Source organism: Nestor notabilis, unplaced genomic scaffold, assembly GCF_000696875.1.
Source record: "Nestor notabilis isolate BGI_N333 unplaced genomic scaffold, ASM69687v1 scaffold3365, whole genome shotgun sequence".
Taxonomy (NCBI): domain Eukaryota; kingdom Metazoa; phylum Chordata; class Aves; order Psittaciformes; family Psittacidae; genus Nestor; species Nestor notabilis.
In genome coordinates this window covers 44,567-47,069 of record NW_009929634.1, presented here as the reverse complement: position 1 = coordinate 47,069, position 2,503 = coordinate 44,567, and the positions used below count along the sequence as shown (strand labels likewise).

General features: G+C 48.2%; 1 protein-coding gene across 1 annotated transcript in view; it reads left to right on the top strand.

Moving 5' to 3' along the window:
• The first annotated feature begins 1,117 nt into the window (after positions 1 to 1,117).
• RNF144B (ring finger protein 144B) overlaps positions 1,118 to 2,503 on the top strand; it is a 31,081-nt gene continuing 29,695 nt past the window's right edge. The window contains exon 1 of the mRNA XM_010015058.1: positions 1,118 to 1,282. Coding sequence (XP_010013360.1) covers positions 1,118 to 1,282 — 165 coding nt within the window. The remainder of the gene's footprint in view (positions 1,283 to 2,503) is intronic.

Below are 2,503 nucleotides of genomic sequence, written 5' to 3'. Positions count from 1 at the left end.
TACATGAAATATTCTTATTCACTTGGATTTAAGCTTCAGCCCTGTATGAAGTAGGACATGCAACCCAAAACCCTTGCCTGGGTTTAGATGCCTTCACCACCCCTCTTGCAATGGACTGCCAGCTCACTATCTCAGTGACAAGTCGTGAAGAAGGTGGAGTTCATGGTACCCACCAGCTATGCTACAGGCTAAATGTCTGAAGTGCTTGTCTAGGAAGTGGGAATCTGTGCTTGCTGTCACCTTGTGCTGCCTAGGAGAGCTCCTAAGCCACCAGCAAGTACAGAAAGTGGGAGTGGAGACAACCATTGAAACGATGTGAGTGCAATAAAGATGGAAGGATCCCATAGGGAGGGGGAGTAGGACTCTGAAACTTATTCAGAAAGACAGAGTGATATGTATACATGCAGATGCAGTTTATTTTTTAAATAAACTATTTATTGTCCCAAGTCAGATCTCTGCTTCCGGGACTTTGATGAAGTGCTCTGAGCACTATCATAGAATCGTAGAGTCACAGAATGGTTTGGCTTGGAAGGGACCTTAAAGTTCATCCAGATCCAACCCCTTGCCATGGGCAGGGACACCTTCCACTAGACCAGGTTGCTCCAAGCCCCATCCAGCCTGGCCTTGAACACCGCCAGGGATGGGGCAGCCACAGCTGCTTTGGGCAACCTGTGCCAGGGGCTCACCACCTTCACAGTGAAGAATTTCTTCCTAATATCTGATCTAAATCTACTCTCTTTCAGTTGCATATACTGCATATACTGTACTGTTGCATATAACATAGGTAATATGTCATGTGTTTGAGTTTTGTTTGGTTTTTAATTTGATGAGTGGCCTGACTGAGGTGCTTTGTGCCAGCAAGGGGAATGTTCTCTGAGAACCCAACCCTGTTTCAGGCCTTTTGCGGGGGTGAGCTCTCAGACACCTTCTTTGTAAATTTTGATGGCCTGAAGTGTGAGACTGGCACTGAGATGCTGAAGTTGTACATTTGGATGTGCAGGTGCTTTTATGTATCTAATATGTAAATTCAGATGTCAATGAGAAGTGACTACATGGCTTGTGGGATGTTTCAGCTGTTGATTTCTCTTTTCAGGCTGAGTGGACCATTAATGAGTGAATGGGCTCTTCTGCGGAAGCTTGTCCTCACACTATGACAGCTGACAAGTCAGAAGCTGGAGAGTTAGCTCTGGAGCCCCTGCTCACTTGCAAACTATGTCTCTGTGAATATTCCTTGGATAAGATGACTACTCTTCAGGAATGCAGCTGCATCTTTTGTACATCGGTAAGTTCTAGTAGCATCTTTATGTTACAGGAGCAATGTAATGGGAGATATGCAGAACTGTGAGATGGGGTTGCTTCTCCTATACAAGAAGTGTGTGTTATCTATGCTGATAGAAGATGCTTTCCTGAAGAGCATTCTGTATTACCAAATTATGATCTCCTGCTCTACTTAGATGTATACAAATCTATGGGGCTGGATGGGTTACACCCAAGAGTGCTGATGGAGCTGACAGAGGAGCTTGCTAATCCACTCTCCATCATCTATCAGCAGTCCTGGTCTAGTGGGAAAGTCCCAGAGGATTGGAGGTTGGCCAACATGATGCCTCTCTACAAAAAGGCAGGAAGGAAGACCCTGGAAACTACAGGCTGGTCAGCCTGAGCTCAGTGCGTCAGTGCTGGGGAAAGTCATGGAGCAGATTATCCTAAGTGAGATCATAAAGCACGTACAGGAGAACAGAGGGATCAGGCCCAGTCATGAACCATGCGTTCATGAAGGGTAGGTCCTGCTTGACCAACCTGATCTCCTTCTGCGATAAGGTGATCTGCCTGGTTGATGAAGGAAAGGCTGTGGACATTGTTTGGATAGTAAAGCATTTGACATTGTCTCCCACAGTGTCCTCCTGGAGAAACTGGCTGCTCATAGCCTGGATAGGTGTATTCTTCACTCAGTTGGAAACTGGCTGGATGGCTGAGCCCAAAGAGTGGTGGTGAATGGTGTCACATCTAGTTGGTGACTGGTCACTAGTGGTGTCCCTCAGGGCTCAGTGTTAGGGCCAGTGTTGTTTAACATCTTCACTGATGATCTGGGTGAGGGGATTGAATGTACCCTCAGTAAATTTGTGGATGACACCAAGCTGGGCAGGAGTGTTGATCTGCTGGAGGATAGGGAGGCTCTGCAGAGGGATCTGGGCAGGCTGGATCAATGGGCTGTGGCCAGTGGTGTGAGGTTCAACAATGCTCAGTGCTGGGTTCTGCATCTGGGCCATGACAACCCCATGCAACGCTCCAGGGTGGGGAAGAGTGGCTGGAAAGCTGCTTGGCAGAAAAGCACCTGGGGGTGCTGATTGATGACTGAACATGAGCCAGCTTGTGGCAGCCAAGAAGGCCGATGGCATCCTGGCCTGTACCAGCAATAGTGTGTCCAGCAGGGCCAGGGCAGTGACCATCCCCTGCACTGGGCACTGGTGAGGCCGCACCTCGAATCCTGTGTTCAGTTCTGGGC